Source organism: Lepeophtheirus salmonis, chromosome 2 (genome assembly GCF_016086655.4).
Source record: "Lepeophtheirus salmonis chromosome 2, UVic_Lsal_1.4, whole genome shotgun sequence".
In the NCBI taxonomy this organism is placed as follows: domain Eukaryota; kingdom Metazoa; phylum Arthropoda; class Copepoda; order Siphonostomatoida; family Caligidae; genus Lepeophtheirus; species Lepeophtheirus salmonis.
The window spans coordinates 8,940,435-8,967,995 of NC_052132.2; the positions used below are offsets into that span (position 1 = coordinate 8,940,435).

A 27,561-nucleotide genomic window follows, 5' to 3' on the forward strand; every position below is an offset into this window, starting at 1 on the left:
TAATCTTTAACATAATCTAAGGTTTGGGTCTTAAATATTTCATTTATAAAGTGTAGAATGAAAAAGTGATATAATAAAAATCATAACCGCATTTAAAAGTAAACTGTTGATTTTTTCGAACACACATGAATCCTTACTACTAAATAAACTATGAACTTATTGCTGGATGAAATATTAATAAAAAGTACAAAATAATATTGTTTAAAAAATTATTTAACTTTTAATTAATAAATAAATGTTATATTTTAAAACAATAAGATTTAAAATCTATACATATTTAATAATTATTTTTATAAATGAGTAAAAATTGAATTTATGTCACTCTTAGAATTGTTTAATTACTTTTCAATAGTGTTTTACTTTATGCATTTATTTTTCTTAATTTAAAAGCTTACATTTTGAATATATGCTTTTTTAATTATTAAAAAAACTAGTATTGTATTTATATTGAATCACATGCTAATTTTTCACAAGTTTGCCTCATCTAAAATCACATTAATCTTTATTTTATATATCTATTTCGATTTTCATTTTTTTCTTAATATGACACGTTTAGCTATGCATAACTACACACACTCGTTGTAAAAAATGAGTCCTAAAAAAACAGACAAACTTTTTGTATAAATATAGATAATTGAAAATGCATATCCAAACTATGAATGTATTAAGGAAACCTTGTTTCTGACTGAATTACAGACAAGGAAAAATTATTCTCAAAATAATTGTTGTGCAAAATATAATTCTACATGGAGAATGAAAAATATTATTCGATATACCACAAATAAAAATAACCCAACAAGAGTTAAAGATTTAAGACAGTTCTGAAAAGTATTTCACACTGTGTAACTCATATAATTCTTCTCAAATCTTAGTACATAAAGTAAGAAAATAACTATTTGATCCCTTGCTAAGTTTGTGAGTTCGCTTACTGACAGAGAAATGAGCATTCTATTGTTTATTGTAGGTTTATATTAAGAGTGAGAATCATTATATGAACAAAAAATGTAGTATGAATGATTATAATCCCAAGAATACAATTTCCACCGTCAAGCATTGAGGTAGAAACATTATGTTTTGGAACTATTTCTCCGCTAAGGGGAATATACGACTTCTCCACATCCTCCGGGAAATCTTGGACGACAACTTCTGTCTCTCTAGGCAAGTCTTATTAAGTCGTCATGTAATAGGTCTTCTTGCACGATAATGAACCACAGAATACAGCCAATATAGCATTTATGTGCCTCTATAAAAATCAATCCGACACATAATTTTTATTTGTTGGCAAACTTACAAAATCGGCAAATAATTATTTTTACTTCACTCTATGTGACATGGTTTTGGTCTACTGGGTAAATTCGCTAACAATCAAACTCATCAGTCTAAAAAATTGAATTGGACACTTTACTTCTCTCATCCAAAATTTGCAGTGTTTTCAAATAAATCTACAAAAATGCAATATAAATTTGTTGGGTTTTAATGAACCAAATTTTTTCTTGTAAATTAAGAATGAATGAGCATGTAATTATAAATCTAACCAGCAGAGTATGCCTGCGTTGCAGTGATAAATGGAAGGGAGTAGAAACAACGAATAAATGTAGAAGATATATCCACACAGAGAGAGAGGGATATACAAAGAGACAATGGGAGAAGGGAAGGTGGAAAAGACTAAAATAAGCAGAAAAATATCGAAATAGAGGTAGAAGATTAGTTTTTTTTTTTGGTTAAAATAAAGCCTCTTAATGATCTCAAATGAAATTGTATTTGGTTATTTTATATGTCTACTTGCTAAATTTGAGACTGATCGACTCAACCGTTATGTATTTCATGAACAAAATGAAAAAAATTAAACCAAAAAAAAAAAAAAATACACACAGACTCAAATATAAATGCAAGGGTGTTTTATTAAGTTTTTTACTTTAACATGAATATGACAGTACTTGTAAATAAAGGTATACCTTTAAATAGACTCAAATAATAGGAGAAATATCAAGGTTTGTTGTGTTAAAATTTGCGGTGTCTAAATCAATTGAACTTGAAATAATTGAGCCAAAACAATAAGTGTCCCGTGAATAGTTATTTTGCAGAAAAAAATCCCAAGTACTTTTTGGACGGTTTCTAGAGGAGGAGGGATCACCGAGAAAAGTGTAAAGAGTTACAAAGAGACTATGTTGAAAAAATGTATTGTAAATTTGTTTGGTTGAAAACTTACCTACCGTTATTGACCCAAACACCCCCAAAGAGACTGAGAACTGCCATCTTATATTGAAAATATTATCATTATGTATGAAAAAATAGCTGAGATCAATTAACAATTAACTTTCAGTTAACTTTTATTTGTCCCAATATTTTATTTGAGGACTTTTATATTCTCAAAATATCTAAAACATTTTAATTCAGAAGTGAAATTTTATTGTAAGCTTTAAATAAACTTCTAAATAGCCAAACAAGTTGGGGCACATCTACTCAAAGAAAATAAGTCATAAATTTTCACAAACACAATTACTATAAGTAAATCATACACTTGAACAAACTTTTATAAAGGATAGAAAGGTTTTACATTATGATATTTATTATCTTACGTCATTTTGAATTACCATGTCAATATGCATAAACTAATTTAACCAATATTTATGGAGAACATATTTTTTCATTAAAATTACGTGCATTCCCTATAGAAACAGAATACAACAGTATCGACAATAAATTATAAGACAAATTTGTAACAGTTGATGAATAAATAAATGTATTTAGAATGAAATTTAATTATTATCATAATATACATGAAACGTATCAACTTAAATGCAGGCTGCAATAATTTATATCAAAATTAAGTGTGGGCGGTATTTGTATTTTTCGACAAATTATCGTCACTTTTTATAAACAAATTATTTTTATTACCCCTTTGTGTATATCGCAAATTGTAATTAAAGTAATCGAAAGTGATCGTTACAATAAAAGAATAAGAAATATATGTATAAATATATTATTTTAAAAGAGACCTAAAGCTAAGCTGTTTGGTCTCTGAAATCATCCCACAACTTTGTATACAAAATTATATTTTACTCAATGATGTCTATGACTATATAAAATACAAAAATAAGTTATTATATTTACGGATGATAATTTTAATTACATTGCGTTAAGCCTAAATTAAAAAAAAAGAAGAGTATATGACGTTAAGATAAAATTAAATATCGTCTTATTAATTATTCTTTCCTTTTATGAAATTTTAACTAAGCAGCAAGCAAGAGGCACTTTTGTAGTTGATAGGCAATTTAAAGTTACCATAGCTTTTATTACTAAATGTGTAAATATGATATTTAAGAGTGGAGGAGGGTTTTTTTTTAGTTAGTAATATAAAAATGTTTTTTTTTTTTTTTAAACCTTTTTCCAATTGCCAGGGTTTTTTTGATTTTAGGAATTATAATCTCAACATTAAGAATATTTATCTAGCCTTTGTTACAGTGGATGCCGTTATACCAATTGGGAGTATGGCCAGGATTAAAACCAAAACTATACCAAATTAGTCAACCATTTCATTTCTTTCGTGTAAAGTACAGGAGGAGATAAACTAATTGATTTTGTACATGCCTTAGACAAGTTATTTGATATTGGATCAAATGATACTTTGGAGGAAGTAAAAAGTAACATCTTACTCACAAAGGAAGCCAAATAAGAGGATATCAGTTTCTATTTGGACCAACAGAACACTCGCCTAGTACACTTGTCAGGTCCTGACAAAGGGGTTGAGAAGAAGTATGGTAAGAAAATATTCCAAAATAAAGAAAATAGAGAACGTTACCATCAGCGACTGCTGATGGAGTAAAAACTAAGGAAATTTCAAGTGATGGACATCCAGCGAACATTCAAGACTTTGGTATCGTTGACTTTTCAGAATACACTGAAAAAACCACGGGATGTTCATCGAAATGGAGTACGATATTCTTATAATTTCCTCGATTAGTTAGGACCATTAAAAAGATTTGAAGTACTGAGATCGGTTGTCACTGTCAGACATCCAGACAACAGACATGGTATCTAAAATGTTGAAATTCAAAGGTACACATATAGCGGACTTTGTTATAACAGCCTCAAGTACAAGACGCAATAAAATAGATACTCACTACGACTATAACTAGTGCAAAACATAAATGTTGTTAGGAAAATTTGTTAGATTATTGCACTCTACATTGGTATTGAAAACTTATCAGGATGTTCTTGGTGAAATATAAGTGGTGGAAAGTCTTGCTGTACTTGTTTTTGGTGTTCCACCCTATGAAGAAGTAAAACTTCTTGGCGTACCCTTCATAGAAATTTCCACAGGAATCCGACAGTGCAATTCTATCCTGGAATTAATAAATAAATAGGGTCTCACAAACAACATTATTGTTATATTATTTGATACTTCAGCGAGTAAAAGGTGTAGCAAAGCTAATAGAAGAAAAACTAGGGAGAAATGTATTTTAATTTGCTGATCGCCATCACAAATGACAAATAATAATTGGAAGGTCATAGCTGACTGTGTTTGGTAAAATTGACATGACAATTCAATATTTAAACATTTGACAAAATGTGTGACAAGTTAAATAAGGATTCCCTAAATTTCCCGGCCAAATTAAAAAAAAGTATTGAAACAATATAACAAGTATAATTTTAGTCGTATTCAATTTCCCTGAATAATCAAGTACAAGAATAGATTAAAGAGATGTGGCAGAACTCTTCATGACCATGCTGGGTGAGAAACTTTCTCAATGTATCCATTTGGACAAGCCAAATGCAATTCATTAAGCCCGTTGGGTGGTCAGGAATATTTGTGGCATTAAGATATTCTTTTTTTCAAGGATTAAAATACGGCAAGGACACTATCTTCAACCTAAAGAGGATCAATAACTCCCTGGCCATAATCTACACCTACTACTGTGTGACCACTTTTGCGGTTTAATACAAATGTTCTACCTATAATAATAACACACTCTATGAAGTATTTTTAAATTCAAAAACATTCTTCCTGGACCACATTGAGCATTTTGCACATAATAATATATAGTTTTATTACAATTTCAAGCTAAGGCAAATATTCATTTTTTAGAAACATTTTTCAAAATTTGAGCTGTCTCAGCAAAGAAAATCCGACACTCTTTGATCTAAATTTATATTCTGATGAATATAAGACTGTGGTACAGGAATAGAGAAATGTATCACTTTAGTTTACCAAAGTCTCTACACAACATCAGTGGAATTCTTTGAACTATGCGTAAATATTTTGTCTCCATATTCAAGCATTTTGTATAGCTTCAATTTGGTATCACTGTATATAGTATGAACCTCAGGGTAACTAAACAAAAACCAAGAAATAATATCTAAAATTTTGCTGCATTTTGTTTTAAATAGTCGATGATCAAGCCATATGGATTTTGTAGTAGGCATACCCAAGGTCTAAGATCAAAATTATTTATATATTTTGTTGGTTTAGACCTTGGAGAATGGGAAAAATATCTATATTTTTGACAAAAAAAGGGAATTTTCAAGAGGTTGAATGTGGATGTCCTGAAGACTTTTATCATTGCTACTTGAAACAAAACGTATGAAGCCTACATCAAGAAGACTTGCTTTGACCTTAGATGCGTTTAGAGGCTGTTGTGGCAGCTAAATAGAACTTAATTATATGATCATTTATTAAATATCATTCCATGTTTTATTTCAATTATTGTTCTTGAGATATCATAATAATAAAATTTACTTGTACTAACATTAGTTCAGATTTCGGTTTCACAAACTGTAATTAATTAAAAGAGGAAACTGAATAAGAATAATTGTGTTATGAATATTCTAAGAAGTTGTAGAAACTTGGTTTATTAACTATTTTCTAGATGACATAAAGATTATAGATAATCCACAAAAAATATAAATATATATTTATTCATTACACAATTAGTATTAATCCAGTTCTCTCTTTTATTTCATAACTATTAGATTCTATATTATCGAACTTCAGGGGAGAAAAGGAACTTATAATAAGAGTGCATGTTCCATTAGACCTATTGAAAAAAACTTATTTCTGCATTTTTTCCCATACTATAAGATGAGAGAAGCTCGAAAATCATTTTTAGGGATAAAAATATGTCCTATATCCTGCCTCATTGCCCTTAACGTTTTTCTAAACGGCCATTTTGATGATTCTGTGTAGTTTTTGTGTAAAAAGTATATATAAAACACACAATTTAATGCCAAAAAATACATTATAATAAAATACGATTATTTTTGAATTATACTTTTTATATATTTAATTGTCTAAGTGTTAAGATTCTCCAGTACCATTAAAGTATAGAAATAAAGTTATTAGCGCAGAAAGCTGTACTAAAATTATATACTCCCATCCATCAATATTATTTTTTCTTATATTTACACATTTTTTTAGTGGTAATATAATAATATTTTCAAACGACTATACAATGACCTCAATTTAAAAAGAACAAAGCATCTTATTTGATGTTATTTTCAACTTAGCTTAGCTAATTGTTTGTAATCGTTTATTAATTAAGATTTTATAAATGGATTGGTCAAAGTACTTCTAGATTTAAATTGCTAAGTTTAGAGGAAGAATGTATAAATGGATAAATTCAAGGATTTCAACATCAATGGACCTTCAAATGCAGCAAACAAACAAGTATCAGTCCAAAACCTCTACTAGATTTTCACTAAGACTGTACTTATTATACACCCTTCTTCTACAATCAGTGGTGCACAAGTCCACATTAAAACACAAGCATTCCAATACTTTTTATGTCCTTAAAGTTTGACTGGTATTACGGAAATTTTACTGTCAAAGATCTTGCCAAAATAACAATTCAAGCTATCATTCCATTTTGATTGTTGGCGAGAATAATGACAAACACAATTTAAATTGAGATTCAACTATTTTTGAAAATTTATGATAAGCACATACGGCTTTTGAGTATCAAAGGAAGAGATGGATTAAATGGATCCAATTCTGCAATTTTAGCTGTTTTTGTGTCTGGCCCACTCAGATATCCCGAAGGGAAATTGTTGAAAGTGCCACTGATAAAGGTGATCCATACGAGAATGACAATCCAATGCATTTATTACAGGCCTGGATATTCACGGATAGGATTATTGATCTGGTCCTCGACATAATTTTGGAATTCACAGAAGAGCCACTAAGCTTATCGAAAATAAATTTGACAAAAAGTTATTCAATCAATTATGTAGACACGGAGGTGTTGTAGGTACATTTTGGAACAGGTTGATTAAAAAGTTCAGTATCCAGAAAATTTCTATTGGAAAAACCGTGGTAACTTGAATACAGAACATCCAAAAAGTATCACTAGCTAAGGAATAGGGCTAAAAGGAAAAATAGGAATTTTTGTAAAGAAGATGGCTAAAATTTTGAAATCAGACACATTTTTATAAGCTGGTTACCAAGAAATGGCAAAATATATTATAATTTCACTTGTAGAGACTCTTCCTCTAGCACGTGGAAGACCCAACGAGCAATTAATCAAGGAAGATGGATGGCCAGACGTAAATACACCCAAAATATGTTTTTATTTATTGAGAAAATGAGATATGATAAGGATCCAATGAAAAAGCTTTATAGCATGAAGAATTTCCTTACTTTGTTTGAAAAAAAAAGGAGATTAATTCAACATTTGCAGCCAATGTCAATTCCAAATAGTTTGAAATTTTACCAAATCGTGTTAATTTTCGGAAAAATTATCAAAAGTAGAGGTCGTCATGAACATGTTTTATTATCACATGTAGTATTAGACAAAGTGGTTCCGTACAGTATATTCAGCAATGTTTTGGATATTTAAAAAAAAAAAACGAATATAGGCCTGAAATTATATTCGACTAAAAACCTAACAGCTTTAAAAAAGGCAAATCTATATTTCAATTTATAACTGGATAATAAAATAGATACTATTGTTGGTCCAGAACCGCAACTTTTCCAGCCATACTTTATATACAGGGAGCGGGGATCAAATTGTCGCCAACATATTTTTCTACAAAAAACAACACAAAATATACATTTTTGAACTTTTTTATTGAAAATTAAAACTATGACGAGCATATAGGTATAAAGTAGCCATTCATTTGATATAATCACTGTTGGCATCAATAACAGCCTCAATACTGCCTCTGAACCGGCCACAGGCTCTTCTGACCATCTCATTGTGCATGTTGCCGAATAGTTCCTTGATAGAGTCCATCAGGCTGGCTGTGGTACTATGGGGATGTCTGTTGGTATGTCTCTCGACATACCCCCAGACAAAACAGTACAAAGGATTAAGGTCGGGAGAGTTAGGAGGCCACAAATCCTTGGTTACAACGTCATAACAGTTCTCGGTTAACCACAGCATGGAGATTTTGGACACATGGCAGGGTGCTGAGTCCTGTTGCCACACCCAGGGTCTGTCTCCAGCCCAGATCCCTCGCCATGGCCTTCATGGACCTGGTAGGGTCATCCTCAACCATCTTCTTCACCTTGTCGACAAAGTCGGTGTCCCTGACCATCCTGTTGGCGCCCTCCTCCTTGGGTGCCCTCTTTATGGTGGCGTCAACATCCCAGGTGTCCTCCAGCTTCTTACAGATACGTTGAACAGTGCGTAAATTCACTCCTAAGGTTGAAGCAATCGTTGAATTGGAGATTTCACCTCCATTATTAACCAATGCCATGACTACGGCGGACCTCGAAAGCTCCTCGTTCTACTTATAGCTCTTTATCTCCTCATATGATGACGGCATGATGCTAACTGAACTACGTATCGTCAACTGACGAGAATAGCTTTCCTATTTGGTAGCCAGTTTTTTATTTGATAATGTCGTCTTCAAGTTATCAAGGTTTAAAGTAGGCGAAAATTTGATCCCTGCTCCCTGTAAGGTCAGATTGACTTCAAGAGTCTGTTGCATAATGGTTAGAAAATTAAAAATACATGAAAAAATAATTATATAGATAATATTCGGGTTGTGAATGACGTTGCAGAGATATAAAAAAAGATCTTTAACTATGCTAAGTGGTAGAAAAAAAAGGCAACGATTTGGAAGTGAAAGTTTGAAAAAAATGTCTTCAATAAAATAAATGGATAATAAAAATTATCACTTTTTTATGATTTTTAAGTTTTTATTAATAAAAGTGTAAGGAAATTTTTTCCAAAATAAGAAACGGAGGTAAGTGTATAATCTTTTGAAAACATTAGTATGTTATCCCCAAAAAATGTGTAAATATAAGAAAATATAACATTGAGAAATTGGAGTGTTACTATTTTTCGTGTTACATGCTGTTTCTCCTTACCTTCATTGGTTTGGACAATCTTGATACTGATATAATAAAATAGTTCAAAAGTATTATATAAAAAGAATCATATTTTAGTGTAATGTCTTTTTTGCCTTTCATTCCCGTGTTTTTGTACAAAAAAATACTTAAAATATTCAAAAATGTCATTTCGAAAAACTTTAATCCAATGAGATAGGGTATAGGACTAAATTGACTTTCAAGCTTCTCACAACTCTAAGCATGGGAAAAAGCGAAAAAATATCAAAAAGTATATCTTTGAATAGGTCTAATGATTCATGTATAATGTATTCCATGCAGTGAAAGAACAAAGTAGAATGATGTATATTTTATCATTTATATTCAAATAGTACATACACCTGTTTTTGACATACTTCTAATGATACTAATGGATGAACGTCAAAAAAATGAATTATAAAAAGAATTTCCTACCAACAAAATAATGAATGCAATATTGTATTTTTATATTTCAGTTCCCCCAAATAAACCAATAGTAAGAGATGCAAATGGTCGAAGAATGGTTGGAAGATTGGGTCCCTTTAAAGTTGGGGATCAATTAATAGCAACTTGTATCACATCTGGGGGTAAGTAACAGTGTCCAATTTGATATACAATTACACACATTGACTAATACTCATATATTTCACTATTGGATATCATTAAGTATCCGTTAGTGAATATCACCTTTTATTACGTAGTTAGTGAAATGGTCAAAAGCGTTTATCCAAATATTAAACGAATTTTATGACATATTGCAGAGTCGACCTAAACTCAAAATTACTCTATTTAAATTTCTATAATTTTTTAAGTAGTTCATCCATACTTTTTGCACTCGTAATGATTAATTAAAATGTTTTAAAAACATTCATTTTTGTAAATTTATAAAAATAACAAGATTTATATTTGTAGTCATAGTGTTCTTTCATTATGATAAAATCAGCCAAATATGCATGGAATAAATTGATTTATTATATTAGTAGCAAAGCGTATACCTTAATAGGAAAAAATTAATAAAAATAGGAAAAACAAAAGAAATACTAAAATATATACAAATTAATCCAATTCATCTAAACTTTATAAAAATTGACGGATAAATCCCAAGAAAATATATTTTTACAACATAACAAAGCTGCATTTATTTTGTAGGATGTTTCATCAGCATAATTAAAAGTTCTGGGGATAAATTATAATTTAAACAGATTTAAAGGAACTTTAAAAAATTATGGATATATAAAATCACAGTTACGTAACGAAATGTAAAAAATGTATATCTTATATTTTTTAAATGATTAGTTGTATCCATATGCAGAAAAGTGTTGGGGTTTTATTAGTTTACTAAACAGTTTAGAACGTCGCACTAGAGATTGGACAAGATAATCAATAAAGATAAGAGATTTACCATGACCTTATATATTAGTTGTTTAGCTATTGATATCGTACAATGACGTTGTGCAAATAAAATAATAATCAATTGTCATCATTATTGAATCGTTTCTCTCGCAGTCGAGAGAATCTTCAAAATCGAGTTAACAGAAAAAATTAAAGAATAATTCAAAGAGTGAATACGAAGATGATATTTTGATGGAGAAGGTCAACATTTTAGAAGGAAATGTAATGTTGGTCGATGAAAATAAGAAGGATAATCCAACGATGATAATGATGATTATCTTGATGGAAGAGCAAAAGCGAGCTCTTGAAGAGTCCATCACATAAGTTGAAGAACACCGTGAAATAATATAAATAATGTTTAAAGTATTTAATTGCATAAGTTCTGACAAAATAGAAAAACTACCTTTGGAGGAAGAAAGTGTCACTAATAGGGATCAAGAAATGAAATTTCTTATAAAAGCTCCACCTCAGCATATGGGAAGAAATTTTATTAGTGTTTAAAAATAGGATTATATACAGTAAAAGTGAGTGCGGTGTATGGAAGAACGTAAATTATACAATGGTATCTCTGGGCGTAATGAAAAATTAAAAGGATAAGAGAAGTGCTGGATACTGGGGCTGAAATAAATGTTGCGGATATTAATAAACTGAAGAGTAAGGAATTAAGGACCAAAATGCGGGAGAAAAATGATGACGTTCAATTATCAAGTATCGATGTGTCAAAGTTGAAAATTATGGGAAATATACAACTAACATTTGTGTTAAATAATATGCAAGTAGAAGAAACTGTTATTATATGTAAGAATGTTACTGAAGTTTATTTATGAGGAAAATTTTATAAAGAGCTTTGGCTAATTTTGTGGAATTTTCCCGATCAGATTCGAATAGCAACATTCAATATCGAAATGAATGAAGATTTAGAGTAAATTAAAAAGTCAAAGATGAGGTATTTCGATGATGTTTTCTATTATGGAGAATAATTTTAACCAATTAATCGAGAAACAATGAAAATATTGTTAATAGATGGTAAAACGTCATTCAATTTATTCTGCAAGACCTTCACTATTTACTTATAGAGATAAAGTAAAGAAAGATATTGATCACATGAAGAAATGTGTAAAGTAGGGACAAGGCTTTTAAATGATGTCACCCATTAGTAATTATTCCAAATCGAATTCGGAAAGTTAAACTTTGTGTAAATCTAAAAAAATGAATGATCAAGTTTATCGACCAATTAATCCAATGAGTACTCAAAGAGATATTGTTTTGAGTTTACCTACAAAGGGCAGATTTTTTACGACAATGGATGCAAAACAAGGTATTTGAACAACGGAATTAAATCAAGAAATTTGACTTGGTTTTGGACTCCTTGGGGAAGATATGTTTTTGATAAAGCACCATTGGATTTATTTGCGACTGGAGAACGATATTTTTTACGGGGAGATAAAATTTTGGATAATTTAGGAAACAAGTTTAGAGTGATCGATGATGTTTTACCCAGTATCAAGAGATTTAGAATATCAAGTTTGTAAAGTCAGAAGAAGTTTGTAAAAATACCAAGAGAAAAAAAAATCCTTTGATTCCTGATAAATTTATATTTGCTGAGCAAAAAGTATACAAATTTAAAAAAAAAAATTGTCTGCAAATTTCCTGACCCCAAAAATATCAAATTTTTTGGGATTAGTCTATCAACTTAGTACTTTTTTCTCAACGATATGTAAGTAGCAGGACCCATCAGAAAAATATTATCGTCAAAAAGTGATGTTTATTGGATTATTAACCATATCTTATCCAGGGATGAATTGAAAGAAATGTTGACTTCACCACCTATATTACTATTAGCACCCTTCGATCCAAATTTCGAAATTCCTGTTGAGACAAATGCATAAAAAATCGAGGATTTAGGATATGCTTTACGTCAAAAGCATATAGAGGGATGGAATTTATTACAATGGTGTTCTGGATTTTTGTCTAATGATGAGACAAGGTATGCACAAATTTGAGTGCTTGGGAATTATGAGTGCAATTAAGAAGGCTATACATTTTTGGATGGATTACCTATATTTAACCTTGTAACAGATCATAAACCCCTTATCCTTTTTTCAATAGTTACACTATAGATATTGTTGAAAATGCAAGATTGATCCAGTATAAACTTAAATTGTCCATGTATCAATTTAGGGGAGAATGGAGAAAAGGAAAGGATCACGATATCCCGACGCTTTTTCAAAGGTACCTGTGTCATCTCCAGAAGTTTATGAAAATCTTGAAGATGAAGTTGACCATTGACCATTGAGACGAAGTGATACGGATTGCAAAGAAGGAGTCAATCAGAAAAAGAAGACAAAATAATTGATCCAGTTGTGGAAGATATTTGTGAAGAGTCTTTATTTAAGTTTTTTTTCTATACCCTCTTTTTTTTAGTGATTGCTTCATATAAGATATTGATATTTCTAAGAATTTTCCACTGTAGCCATTGCATATTTTGCCCGTCATATCAATTTTTTGATTTCCTTCCAATACTCATCCATCGTTTTGTACATAAATCAATGAGCTAAATGATTTCAAATGATAGATTGAATACAATTTTAGAACATAAAAAAGTAATTTAATTAAAAAATAATATTTTTGTAATGCACTCATTTGTAATTATAAGTAAATATTATTCAACAATTTATTTGTGTTTTTAATTTGTCTTTCTACATGTGACGAATACATGAATGAATCATTTGACAAAATTAATTATTTATTTAATCAAAATCTAAATATTAACCGTGTTTAATTATTATAAAACTAACAGATAACATTTTTAAATTTTCATTTACTCTATAAGTTACTACATCTTTATAATAAAAGACTATTTTTTAATAATTATGTCATTGATATGTAAGATATATATTCAAGGGAAACAAAAACATATCTGGCCTGTTAACACAATAACAAGCTCTAATTATTCTTTTAAATAATAATTGTGGATTACATTTTTATTCTTTGACAAATGATCGGCAATTTCTATCAATAAACAATTTATACTAACCCTTTAGAGGCGCTGCAAATTGTATATAAAGTGACCAAAATTGACTTTATTTAAAAGGACATATTGGGTTCAATATTAGTCTATTGACTCAAATAAAGGTTTTAATCTATAGTAAATATTTATGGCTAGTTTAAATCATCTTATAAATTTAAAGACCAAGACTATAACTTTTTCAAACTTGAAAGAAAAATATTTGTAAAAAAAATATTGGGATATTCTTCTTTACTGGATTTTGGTCCAAGATTATTTTTATGCCAACACAAAATAGATGGTACGTAATTTAATATCTGTTCAACAATATTATACTTGTATTAACGTAAGAATGCCAATTTAGCCTCTTCATTTGAAGGAAAATACCATATCAAATTAATATTGTGGTGTATTTCATTATTGCCATTAACTATAAATCATACTAAATAAGAGTACTTTGCATGCACGTAAATATACTAATTTTATTATGTAATCAAAAATATGATAAACACTTAATTTAATTTAGCTATTTTTTATGAAATTATATATCAATTTTCTAGTTTATAAAGTTATATTATAACTATTTTATAAAGTTGAATATCCTGGAGTGATGTCAAACTATAGATAAATAAATACATAAAGGCGACAAGATATACAATTGATTTACCTATAACTCTATATGTCTGGAATAAAGACGGCATTTTTCATGTTCCCAAATGAGTGCTTTTTTTCTTGTATCAAAGTCAAATAGGATCTAAAAATATTTTGTTGAACATTTTTTGAATGGAAAACTACGAACTTCAGGAAGAATTGGTATTCCTTACATTGTTTTATTCCAAATTTTAATGTGAATAATTATTTTTGTAGAATTTTTAAATAAAGGAATCATTACTTATTGTTTCATATACATATTTTTAAAGAATTACCTACTAAAAATAAAATAATAGAATGACGTATCTCAAAAGACTACGCACTTAGGGGAAATTATTTTCTTGAACTGAATCTGCGTAGATTTTTGTAGCAGTTGTTCCTAGAGAAGAAAATATACTTTATTGAATATTCCTAGATCATATTTATTAAATGTATTACTACTGAATGGGTAATTAAAATCTGAAAACTTTGAATTTTAAATTTGAGCAAGATACATATAAATTATTAATTAACTATAGAATTTCAACATACAGAAGACTTTAAATAAATGTATGTCTGAGCGCTCCTAATCATTAATCAAGCCAACTTTAGTTATAATGATGACTATTAAGAGGCAGTGGAAGTCCAGGCACCCGCTCGGAACATAGTCCTCTGTCATAGCGTCCCAGTTCTAGCTGACAGTAGTATTAAGGGCCTCGGTCTTGGGATGACGTACACTGCAGTCCTTCCTTTCGACAAGCTCCCAAAAGATGACGTAAAGGGTGTTGGCATCAGGGCTGTAGGGTTCCAAAAATGTCAAAAAAGAGTTCAAAAGAGTATTGTAACGGAAAAGACGGAATTCTTGCATTGCTGGTGTCAAAAGTGGTCTCTCCGCCCTCACAAGGTTTTTTCCAACACAAATTTGATAGCGCTTCGGACAGTGTGGCGTGAAACCCCGAAATCTCTTGCATGGGCCCTCATAAACTTGAGGAAATTGCCTGGGTTGTTTTCTTTATCTTTTCCGGATCCAATTAGGCCATTTAGACCGTGCCATTCCTCCTCTCCATCGTTTCAGACTTGCTGTCAGGGTAGATAGTGGTCTTGAATTCACTCAACTGCATGAAGTGCGTGAATGGAAATTCCTCGATCAAGTTAATTGTCATTTTCTCGATTTGTACGTAAGCTAGAGAGCTGAAGTTTAATATGATGTGTAACTAATTGCTTATTCTTTAATATATCGAAATATAAATGAATTTCAATCACTCTAATTTCATAATTATTAAATTAATAAGTGTTCAGACTTTAATGGACCACCAAGTATAAAATAACTAAATAAGTGCAACTCCATCTGCCAAATTATAGAAACATAAAAAAAAATATAAATACAAATTGTGCACTAAGAATTGTAAGTTAATAAAGCATAGATTTGAAGAATGATCGATTAATCGATTGGGGAGATAAAGGAAAACAATATTACGTCAATAGAGTTATATTTACTCAAAATCTATGATTGATCAAATGTATCACCTTCCAAAAATACATCAAATTTTGTTATTTTTCTAATATTTATAATTGGCACTTCAATAATATATAATTGATATTCAATTATGAAGGACTCTGATGCTGTTATAAATAGTTAACTTCTTTCCTTTAGTTAAAGTTGAAATTATAATTTAGCTTCCAACCCAGAGTTAAAATGATATAGAATTAGAGTTTGATATACGAGTTAAATCTGTTCTTTAACGGAACTTGTAAGTTTTATAATTATTTAACTTTCGGTCTTACAATATCAACATAACTTATCCCTATCTTCAACAACAAGGGCTTACACCAGCTTTTAACCTTAAAAATGGCCAAAAATAATAAAAATCCCTATTTCTGAAGTCCAAGAGGCATTGAGAGAAAAAAATAAGGCCATATTTGGAATCAAAGCATCAAACTCTATTAAATTCAGCATATGTTCTTGTGCATTCAAAAAATGATGATTTTGTTGGATAGTATTATTTTTCATAATGTTATATTGTTTTTGTATCATTAATAAGGTTAGATTAAAAGAGTTTAAATCTCCTCAAAGAGAACATATGTACATATAACTATGTATGATAAGCATTATTGGAATATTATTCACAGTTTTTGTCTTAAGATGAACACAAGATACTACTTAAAAAAGTTTTTTTTTTCTTTTTATAGTTAAGAAAATAAAAAGAAGCTGACAAAATAGGGAAAAAAGTTTATTGTGCTATCATTGCCAAATTGAATGAAAAAAATTGTTTCAGATGAATATTTATGTATTAAATTTATAAATTTTTAAAGAATTTTCTTATTTTTCTATTTTAAAACCAGTTCCAAATCTATTGTCTAATTGTGATAACATATATAAATAATAATAAATGTATGATTATTTTTATGTCAGGTCCTTATTTAATCGCTCCAATCCAGTGTTAATACCCGTAATATGGGTCCTTGGGAGTAGTCTAGAAAACTGTCAGCCCTTGAGATAGGTCCTTAGAATTTTTCATAAGAATATCGATGGCTTATATACAAGCTCTTTTGTTATCTTTGGTAATTTGCAATATATTATACAAACATAACCATTGGCGAGCGTATAGTGTTGCTTGAAAAATTATACGCTGTACATTTTTAATATATAAAATCAATCCCTCTTTGGGTGTTGTTTTAAATAGTGTTGCATCGGTCCTTATTTACTGGTACCGATCCTTTGAATCTTTCATACAAATGTCGAAGGTATAATAAGCTAGATATGATATACCTATGTTTTTAAAGCATTACGCATGTCTCGCAAAAACTATTCATGTTTTCAGTAAATACAAGATTAAACAAACATATTATATTTGAATTTGGTTATATAATTTATTCTATTATGCAACGGAAAATTTAAAAAAACCACCCTTAACAGCGTCAGAAGAGATCAATAGCATCCTTTAGAAAGACTGACAAGTGGATTTGGACTGTATAATAGTCCTGAAAAATGACCAACACAACACATTATTTAACTATTAATTATTATTTAGAAATGCTTTATAAATTTAAACATATATCCCTATTGTTTGCTATATTTTAAATTTCAATATGATTATGCAGACAATCAACACCATCAGCAGTAAGTACACTCAAACAATACATATGTTAGGTTAAGTAAAAAGTTCTGAGCGTTTTTCCCTAGATCTATTTTTTTTAGTTATCTCTCACAATTAACACATTGCATCAGAAAAAGCTTGAAGTATGCTTAACGGTTGAGGGTACCCTTTGACAAAGTTATTTTACAGTATTTTGTTTTCTGAAGCAAGTTGTGTAATACAGCGTTCTAGAATCGAAGTAAAAAATAGAAATTATAAATTCTTCAGTACAATTATCACCAAGGTGAAAATACAGTAACAAATGCAACGGCTTATTGGTGGTTCCAACGACTCCGTTCTGGTAATATGGACATAGAAAATATTGCTTGAATAATTGAAATCGTAGATTTGGACAAACATTTGATAACTTATTTCATTGGCCATGAACTGAAGATTAGCCAAAAAAATTGTTTAAAACCATAAATCACATAACCCTAATTTTGTTAATTTTATTGTCAAAATTCAGTGAAAAAAAGGTCAGAACTTTTTACATCCCCTATTACTTATAAATATTGTGTACAAGTTACAACTTGTACAAGTTGCATCCAAAAATGAGATGAGGGATTAACAGTACTTTGGATGAGGATCATGCAATAATTGAATATTCCATGGATGATCCATATATTAATAGTGTATTTTTTGACTATATCATTACAGATTACTAAAATATTAGTATTGTTAGGAAAGTATATTTTTTTGGCGTAAAAACAATTATAAAAATCAAAATTTTTGAAAAAGGTAAAATTATGTTATAAAGTTATGAACAATCTCAGAAATTTCAATAACCCATATGAAAAAGAATCGAGTTTAATTTTTTTTTTTCGAACCAGAAATATATCAGTATGTTGAAAATTTTAAATTGCTATGATTATTACTTATATTGTATAAAAGAGGAAACAGATGAAAGAAAACCTAATTAAGTAAATAATTGATTTTATATATCATTTTCACAATCTTTTATTGATTTCTCCCCTCCGTTAAATTGTGGAAAAAATCAATAAAGTTGCTGAAATATATATTTAGAACTAAATACTCCTTTGTATGCATTATCTTTATTTTGAGGCTCGACATTAACTTTTTTAAAGTAACAATAATATAAGACTCCAGCTGTTATTTCTTTTAAGGCAAACTTTTTTTAACCATTAAATTGCAATTTTCCTAAGATAGGAAGATATAATATATTTTAGGTCCAGATTTACCTTACATGTATAATAAAATTGCAAAATGAAATTAATCTAAATTGGTTTCAATATAATCAAATGATTTTTCTTTTGTAATACTTAGGAAATCCAACTCCGAAAGTAACTTGGTGGAGAGAAAATGAATTAATCGACGAAAGTTTTGAAGTTAATTCAGGCCATACCACCAACACATTAAAATTGGATGTCGTTTCAAAAGAGGATCTGAATACTGTGTTCACATGTCAAGCAGTAAATAATAATAGGAGCGTTCCAGTATCTACATCACTTAGGCTCGATATAACATGTAAGTTTTGACAAATGTAGCTTACAATGTAGAAGAAATCTTGCTTAATGAAGAAACTTAATGTAATTTAATGAAGAAACTTAATGTAATTTAATGATGGATTCTATTTTGTCAAGTAAGGTTTGTTTTTTGTTACTGTGTTATGTGTCATTAAAATTTGATACTATATTAGTACATTTTCCTAATATTTGGGGTTAGGTTGTAAGTATATATTATACCAAACTATGGTAATAAGTATTTTCTTAATAAATTGATCCTAGTACTAAAATTTAAATAATTATTATAAAATTTTTATTAAGCAAATGCTCAAAGTACGAATAATTGAAGTAATCATTTAGTAATATTTATCAAAAAAAATCGAAACTAGTATGTCTTTGAACCTTAATGAATAATTTATTAGTATATGACTGATTTTCAGAGTTCAAAATTGGCTAACAAACAATTTCTTATATGTTATATTGTATCAGGTAGAATACAGTTCAAAATGTGATAAATATTAGGTGACTATGAGCTACATTTAAATGGATTAAAACATTTTAACAATATTTATGGTAATTTTTCCCCATTGTAGAATTATTATTTGAATGCTAATTGGTTCAATTAAAATGAGCTCTTGTTAAGATGCTGTGAGCAAATTCATACCTTACTTAAATAATAATTCAACAATGAGGAAAAATTGGCTAACAACCCAATGATTTTTAGGATTTTTTTCCCTTTATTTGGAGGAACAATTGTGTGATACAATAAAAGTAACGACGTGCTCAATTTAGTCTTTTGTTTTTTATTAGACAATCAATGAATATAAAGACATTACGTTTTTGGGGTGCTTTTTTTAAAACCAAAATATTTTCTGTTGCCTATTAATGAAAAATATGATTTTATGCCATTATAAATCCTTTTCAGATCTCTCAATCAATAATTTCAAACTTGCAATGTCTCTTGTGCGCTAAATTGTCTGATTTCAATGCACATGAGAGATCATAAAATTTCATATGAATTAATAAGGAAATCAACATTTAATTTTTTATACAATCATACAAATAATAGTTTTTTTTTAGTTAGACAAATTTTAACGGACAAAAATGTCTGTATAGTGGATACTGTGTACTATGTCTGAAGTAGGCTTTCTAAAGTAAGAAATATGAATGTATTTTTGTCCACCTTATTTTGATAAATTATCAAAATTGAAAGTCAGGTAAAACCTTTAATATAAACTGCATTATCATTACTTTATAAAAAACGAAATGAGGCATATATTTATAAAACCTAAAATGCTTAAAAAAAATTAAGCATTTATATGTATAATTTAAGGCCAAAAGTTTACAAAGGTTATTATTATATGAATACACACATAAAAATTATTTGATAATGCAAAAACCAAGGCAATTACCTACTTCCTTAAAAACATAGGACCTTAATGCAGTGTTTTTTAAACTTTTTTCAATCAGGACATGAAATATTATATAAAACGACAGTCAAAATAATTTATACAAATGTCTATTTATATCTTATCGGGACATAAATGAATAGAGCATTTATTCCTAGCAAATATTAACATCAAGAAAATGCTTAGCACAGCACAAATTTTTAATACTAAGAAATAATCAAAATAAAGGGTCTTCAAACTAAAAAAACCATCATATTCAAAATAATGTTACAATATACATAGAAGAACCCGAATAAAATTATATCTTTTGGCCTGGTTTCTTCTTAATTTTTTATAAATTTTCCACAACAAAGCAGGATTTTGGACAATTTTGGACGCTTCCTGGTCACAAATCTCCAGCAAAATCATCATCAGTGAGTCTTCACCATCCTGCTTGACATGTTTTCCGAATTTTTGGTCGAATTTCCCGCATCCCCTCCCCCTTTCATCGAAAACGCATTGTCTGTTTTACCATCTAAATTGTATAAAATATACAGAAGTTTAAACGAACAGCCCTTTATATTAATTGGATAGACCATTATTTGTGGAACCAATAATTTGTATGCCTTCGATACATATTATTAACAAATATTATATAACATTAAACATTCTTTGTTTTATTATTAATAACAGTTTTTACTTTTTTGTAATGGAAAATATTTTGAAAAAGGCTTAAATTTTTTAAAATAAGAGACTATTATTTGTAAACAAAAAAAAAAAAAATAAGAGGGAAGATTGAACAAAAACCTTATTTTCTTTTTGTATATCTACTTATAATTTATTTATTATACTATTGTTTTTTTTTGTTTTTTTTTTTGCTTCCAAGAGTAAATTACCTTCAAAGAAAATAAAGAAATTATATAATTTTTAAATTTTTCCTTAAAAATACCTAAGTACTTTCTAGTTGACGGCAAAACTATTGTTTTTGTAAATTTCACAAGTAAAACTTATATAAATATATTTGTAAACATAAGCTTTTTTAAAAAAATTATAGTCAAACTTTTATTAAGCGGTCGGGCAAAATAAACTGACTGACGACCACTGAATGCAAGTAACTGTTTAAATCAGTTTTTCAAACAGTTCTAAGTATAAAAACTGTATTTGGCCGCTTATAGCGGTAAGACTCTTAGAATCTTTGGCTATTTGACCAGGTTTGATTCTATCTTAATTTATTCTAGGAGGAGTAAAATATTCACAATTAAAATAATAGTAACTAGTATGGGCACTTTGTTTTGGAAATAAGACTGGTCTTATTCTCGGATCCAAAATACTGCGTTATAAATATAATTGTATTTTCCTAAAAAAGGTTCTACGGCAATTTTTACCATAGGACAATGGCCTGAAAAAATATTTGTCAAGATGACAATTAGTTAAACAGACATTTTCCGAAAGACAATTAAATTTCAATATAAAATAATAGTAAGATAAATAGGTATTGTTCATATGTTATTTATGTCATAGAAGATAAATTAATTAGTTTTCTTTTCCAGAAAAATATATATTTAGTTAGTAATATTTATTAATTATCATTATATGTATAATAATGATATCATGTTTGTTCGTCAATCTGTGAGATTTTCCCAATATCCATCACATAAAATGAAAATTAATTGATAATAAAAAGTGATTAACATTTCTTCCATATGAATTGCTGTCGTATTTTTTTTATAATTTAATTTATTTAAAGTACTACAACGGTAAAGATTCCAGATGGAATAAACTTGATCACTTCTGATGTTGTCGACCATGTATCCCTTCCTATATTTGGAAATTTCAGCAATAAGGCCCCATATCTTGCAGATGCAGCTAAAATTATACCCCTCATTTCTTCCACACCAATCTGTTCATATGATGTCATCCTGTGCGCAATAAGAGCTTCTTTTGAGTTTAGTAGAGAAAAGTCAATTGAATTGGTTACGGATGAAGCCCCTTTTTTCCTTCGTGAAAGTCCAAACAGTAAAATCGCTTTCGGAAACTTTTCATCTCCACCCATCAAACTTTTTACATTTAATTTTACAAATTGCTTTAGAATGGTTAAAGATTGGCAATCTACAAGCGGATAAACTGTGTCATTGAATACCTTATCACAGTCCTTACGAGGCCTCGAGAAAAAATATAATTTATTATTTAATTTAATAAATAGAATCTATCGACTTCTATATAAATCCCATAGTATATCCGTCTCACTATCAAAATTAGGCAAGTTATTTTCAAATGCCATGGACATGGCATAATATAGAGACCTGAAGTCCTCTCAAGAGGAAACTTGAATAGATCTGAGGAGTGAATATCGTGTATAGGTTAAATTACGTTGCTAATATCATGTTCTTCCAAAATATATGGGTCCTTTAATTTCCTAAAGAAAAACTTCTGACTCAGATTTTTCCTAATAATATCTACTGTTGAGTCGTCATTAAAGACAGGATCATTAGTCCGCATAACTGGTTGAGCCGCACCCCATACTTGAATAGTTACATCGTTGGTAAGATTGGTTCCCATGACAAGCCTTATTTATTATTCCAGCGAGGGATTCCCCTACATGTCTACAAAAATTTTACATTATATTAGCAAAGGGATAATTGATAAATAAGCTTTGCCTCCCCCGATGAGATTTTGGTCTTTTTATTTTCAATCAGTATGAATACATTACTATACATACATAACTTATCTCATTTGATATCACAATTATCTAAATAAAATTTATGTTTCATTTTGCGATTTAGAATATATTAAGATATATTAAGTTACACATGCCAAATACATATCTTATGAAGTAAAGATCTTTTTCACTGACGCCACAGTTAGCATAATAACAAAAACAATGAAATGGTTGAAGCATAGTTATAAAAAAATGGATAAATGTTTTTTGTTATTTCTTTAAAAAAAAGGAAAATAAATTGCTTAATATATATTAAAACATAGGTTTTTATGAAAATAATATTTTGTTGTTTAATATTGTCATATATTGATATAGTTTATGCTTGTAGATATTGTATTGTTAATATGCGTATCTATATTATATATGCCATACAAGATGATCGTGTACATAAATAATAAAGTCTACAGTTCTAATATAGACCACGATTGAGCAAGTTACATAAGTCTTACTCTTAAAGATTATAATTTGGCGTAGTGGGTAGTTTTAGAAGAACCTTAAAGAGGACAGGCCCATGGATTCCTAAGAATGCGATAAGATGGCCACTGAAGTGAATCCATTGTGAGAAGATCCCGATGGGCCCTGAAAAGATCATTTGAGTCGCAATCTAAAATAAAAATAAAAATATTATAGGAAGAAAATTCGTTCCCTCATAAAATCAATCGTACTTTAATAGGTATAAAAAATGTAATTATTATATATAATGAAAAACAGAAGAAGTTTTTAGTCTTTTGGAAGAATCCTCGAAAGAGAATATGAAAGAGGAAAATAATATAATAACAATGGGAGAAGGGCTCGTCGAAATTAAATCTCAAGTAAATATGTATTAGGACAGACGTTATCACCATTCAACGTACCCTTCAGTTAAGAGTGTAAGACATATAAATATTCAGACAAAGTTACATAACCAAATCGAAGAAATTATAAAACACGCAGACTTCATGAAATGGATTGAGACCTGGAATAATTATGTGAATTTGACTCATTTGGAGAAAAATACCAGGGAAGAGCAGATTGCAATATTATGGACGTGTTTCTTACCTAGATTCCTTATCAAAGTACGCCACTTGGTTGAAATTCAAGCTAATACTACAAAAACATTGAAGGAAGTAATTCAAAATGTGGATAAATATCTAAAAGATAAAAAAACAATTTGTGGCATCCAGATATATGTGAGACAGAAGAAAACAAGCCAATTTGGAGGATTTTGATGAATTTTATTGTGAATTATAGATGTTACCGGAAGAGACAGAAATTTATTGAATGCAATCAGAAGATGGGTTAGCCACTTAAGTCACATGTGGAGTCAGGGATGATGATATTCGCCAGAAACTTTTTAGAAAACAATAAACAAATTAATTTGAAAGGGACTATTACCTTGTGCAGAACAGTTGAAACAGTAAAAAGTAATAAAATTAAAGCTTAAAGGATTTTGTATTAGAGGGTATTAATGGAATTTCAATGGCTGATAATGATAAAAGTGGATTTGTCAGAAGAATAAGTAAGAGTCAAGAAAAACCATGGAGGAGAAAGAGATAATTAATACGTAGACAATGTGGATTTGAAGCAAATCAATACGGAAGACCATGTCCTGTTTAAGAAATGCAATGCCGAATGTGTAGAAGGAAAAGTCATCATGCAAAAATATGCCAGTCCAAGAACATAAGTTTAGTATTACTCATCAATTTAGTTCTTGGGTGTCAACAGAATATCAAAATTCCAATTGATATTTTGATTATAAATGGAGAATATATATCTGGAGTAAAATTTCTATATGTGATAGTAATGCAATGGCTTCTATTGCAGGCTTAAGGGATTACAAAGATTTATATTTACAATTTAAGAAACTATGTCATCCATCTACTGGGACAAAGGTTGTCGGAGTGAATGGATCAAGATTGCAGGTTATTGATAGTGTTAAACTAATATTTAGACTCGGTAATTACCAACATAAAGCGATCGTCTATTTTGCCAAGAATATTGATCAGGATGATATGTTTTTATCACAGCATGTTTGTATGGGATTAGAAATTATACACCCAGAGTTGCTTCGACATTAAAGGAAAAATGGGTTAGTCAATCGTTATTGAAAGCAAGTATTAATTATAATAAAGCTTTTGAATTGATTTTATCAGAAAAAGGCAAAAGGGATCTTTTACAAGACTTGATTGCTAAATTTTCAGATGTATTTAGCTGTGATGAACAACATAAGATAGTGAAATTCCCTCTGACAAAAATAGATCTTTTAGATGGATCTTCATGGATCAAGACAAATTCCATTTTTCTACAGAGATCAAGTTAAAAAAACGCTAGAAGACATGGTGAAGAAAGATGTAATAAAGAAAATGGACGTCTTCCAATTGTTGTTGTACCAAAACATGGAAAAATACAGTTAACAATAGATCTTACTACATGAAGTTCTCAAGTAAAGAGATTAGTCTACCTTATGAAGACACCTAAAGTGTTTGTTTCGGAAATTAACCCGAAATCAAGATCCTATACCAAATTTGATGTAGTAAATGGATATTGGCAAATGCCTCTCCATTAGAGAAGTCAGAAACTAACTACATTTATAACACCAAATGGTATTTTTTTATTTTAAGCGATCACCAATGGGTTTCATTTTCTACTGGAGATGCATGTAATTTTGGACTCAATCAGGCTTCAGAAGGAATTTATGATGCTCATAAAGTTGTTGATGGCGTTGTTGTGCATGGTAAAAATTTTAAATCTCATGTTGAAAATCTACTTAAATTATTATTAAGATCTACAGTATACGGTCTTACGCTGAGCAAGAATAAATTTTAATGCTCACGAGAGGATATCAATTTTGTTGGCTATAGAAATGATAAATAAGGGGTAGCACCGGATTTGATAGAAATTTAAGGCGATCCATGAACTCCCTACACCTACAAATGGAAGAGAGCTTAGTTCATTTATTGGTTTAGTAAACCAACTTGCAGGCTTTTCATTAAAATTTAGCAAAACAACAGAACCATTAAGACATTTGATGAAATTAAAGAATCTATTTTTATGGGACAATATACATACCAAAGCTATGGAAGAAGTAAATGACATATTGACGAATACCCCTGTCCTCGACATTTTCGATCGGAAGAATGAAACACACCTCCAAACGAATGCACTCAGATTGAAAGATCTTGGATTCGATCTACTACAAAAACATGAAGAAGGATTGAGATAAGTTGAATGTGGTTCAAGATTTGTTAAAGATGCAGAATCACGGTAGGCAATGGTAGAGTTGGAATCTCTTTCAATTAATTGGGCAATTAAAAAGTGTCACATTTACTTGAGTGGATTACCATAGTTTGAAGTCGTCACTAATTATTATTCAATTCCAAGAATAAATGATAAATATTCTCTATATCAGATCGAAAAAACGAAAGTCCCAAAGATTGGATCTCCAACATTAAAATTTTTATGTTACGTGGAAGAAAGGAAAATATTAATTAGTTGCTGCTGCTTTATCTAGTGCACCTGTTTAAGATCCAGAAGAAGAAGACATCAAGGATAGAGTGAAAGATTTAATACGTTTAGTCATATCCAGAGTCACTGTAGTAGTAACAAATATTAGGAATATTGGATTTCTAGATCCTATTATTGACGAAATAAGAAAAACAGGTAAGCTTAATCAAGACAATCAAATTCTAGTAAGATTTGTTGCAAGCGGTCTTAGTCAAAAAAATGTTTTTTCATATACATTTTTGAAGTTATTCAAGACTATGTGGAATGATTTAACAGTCGACGATGGACTAGTTCTGACGGAATACATATTGTCATTGCAAAAGCATGTAATGCTAAAACTTCATTAAGCACATCAGGAAATCACTATGACAAAGAGACATGAACAAGACTCCGTTTACTGGCCTGAAATTAATAATGAAATCGAAACGATCATTGAGAAATGTGATTCATGTACAATTCAAAGAGCAGATCAATGCAAAGAAGAATTATTAACAGATATAACTCCTTCAATTTTTTTAATCAATGTGGACATATTTATTTTCATTAAATAGGAAGTCTTACCTTGTGTGTGTCGATGCTCTATCTGGTTATACAATAATAAAGAAGTATGAAAAGGATACTATTACTGATCAAATTATTGAAACGTTTTCTAGGTCGTTCAGGGATTTTGGATATCCCAAGAATTTAGGATTGCATCAGGGTAGTGTTTATACATGTAAGAAATCTTTAAGAATTTCTACAAAAAAATGGAATTATTTCGTCACCTTCTAGCCCATATTATCCTCAGAGCAATGGTATAGCAGAAGCAATTGTGAAAATTATACCGAGTTTACTTGATAAGTGCAACACTCAAACAATCAACTCCGATGAATTTTGTGACAGATTACAAGAATATTGTAATTCACCACGTCAGTGTGAGTATACTCCAAATCAATTAGTTTATGACAAGAATTTGAGATCCCATATTCCTCCGCTTCATCATAATAAGATGAACCAATGAGGCAATCGCAATTTAGTGGAAGCAATGCAGTT

General features: G+C 29.5%; 1 protein-coding gene across 3 annotated transcripts in view; it reads left to right on the plus strand.

Annotated features, from left to right (window-relative positions):
- LOC121132502 (neural cell adhesion molecule 2) overlaps positions 1–27,561 on the plus strand; it is a 295,780-nt gene that overhangs the window by 209,766 nt on the left and 58,453 nt on the right. For all 3 annotated transcript variants that reach the window (XM_040727918.2, XM_071894191.1, XM_071894192.1), the window contains 2 exons: positions 9,787–9,897; positions 18,761–18,961. In XM_040727918.2, the coding sequence (XP_040583852.1) occupies positions 9,787–9,897; positions 18,761–18,961 (312 nt within the window). The remainder of the gene's footprint in view (positions 1–9,786; positions 9,898–18,760; positions 18,962–27,561) is intronic.